At 68.2% G+C, this 1,222-nt stretch overlaps 1 protein-coding gene across 1 annotated transcript in view; it reads right to left on the reverse strand.

Moving 5' to 3' along the window:
• The window catches only part of LOC103894837 (solute carrier family 22 member 6-A-like), a 4,376-nt gene extending 3,538 nt beyond the window's left edge, over positions 1–838 (reverse strand). Inside the window, exons 1-2 of the mRNA XM_019470643.1 lie at positions 377–838; positions 199–258 (exon numbers count right to left, since the gene is read on the reverse strand). Coding sequence (XP_019326188.1) covers positions 199–258; positions 377–838 — 522 coding nt within the window. The remainder of the gene's footprint in view (positions 1–198; positions 259–376) is intronic.
• Positions 839–1,222: the final 384 nt, after the last annotated feature.

The following is a 1,222-nucleotide window of genomic DNA, read 5'->3' on the forward strand; positions in this document are numbered from 1 at the left end:
TCTCCATCCCCCCCCAACCCCATACGGCTCCACCTCCACCCCCACATCTCCACCCGGTTCCATCCCTCCATCCCCGCTCTCCCTGTCCCCACCTTGGAGATGTCGGTGGCCACAGGGACACTGTGGTCATCTTTCCCACCCTTCATCCTCCATCCCTCCCCACCTCACCCTCTCCCATCCCCATGTCCCCGGCCCCACCTCGGTGACGATGGTGGCCACGTAGATGCTGCGGTCGTAGTCCCAGCCGTCGTGGCAGGGCTCGGTGGGCCGGGGACCAGTGCGGCCGTGGGGACGAGGCCACGTAGCGCCGGCAGGACCCCAGGGTGGCATCAGGGGGCCCCAGGGTGCCGTTGGACCACCCCAGGGTAGCACCAGCAGGCCCCAGGGTGCCATTGGAGGACCCCGAGGTGGCATCAGGCTGGACATGGCTGCCGTCAGGGGATCCCAGTGTGACGTGGGTGACACCGGGGATGTGGGTGCCGTCGGGGGACCCCAGGTTGCCATCAGGGGACCTCAGGGTGGCACCAGGGGACCCCAAGGTGCCATCAGGAGACCTCAGGATGGCGTTGGAGGACCTCAGGGTGCCATCAGAGGCCGCTGAAGTGCCATCAGGGGTGGCTCCGGGTGGCCCTGGGGTGGTGCTGGGGACACTCGGGGTGGCACCGGGACCGGGGGTGACGCTGGGGACGTGGCAGCGGTGGGGGGGGACGGCGGCGGTGAAGTTCTGCAGCAGGTTGTGGCTGGCCATGAGGAGGAAGGGCACCGCCAGCAGCGCCGTCTGCAGCACCTGGAAGCGTCCCAGCCCCCCGACCTGCGCCAGCACCGCCCCGAACGGCATCCTGGGGTGCGGGGACACCGTCACCCGCGGGGGGACACCGTCGGACACAGGGACACCGCTGGACACGAGGGCATGGGGAACACCATCACTCATGGGGACACCATCACTCATGGGGACACCATCACCCATAGGGACACCATCACCCGTTGGGACACCGTCAACCACAGGGACACCGTCGGACACAGGGACACCGGGGCATGGGGAACACCATCACCCACAGGGACCCCGTCACCCATTGGGAAACCATCACCCACGGGGACACCGTCGGACACAGGGACACCGGGGCATGGGGAACACCATCACCCACAGGGACCCCGTCACCCATTGGGAAACCATCACCCACGGGGACACCGTCGGACACAGGGACACCGGCCATGGGGACAC

The sequence above is a fragment of the Aptenodytes forsteri genome, unplaced genomic scaffold (assembly GCF_000699145.1).
Source record: "Aptenodytes forsteri isolate BGI_AS27 unplaced genomic scaffold, ASM69914v1 Scaffold634, whole genome shotgun sequence".
NCBI lineage: Eukaryota > Metazoa > Chordata > Aves > Sphenisciformes > Spheniscidae > Aptenodytes > Aptenodytes forsteri.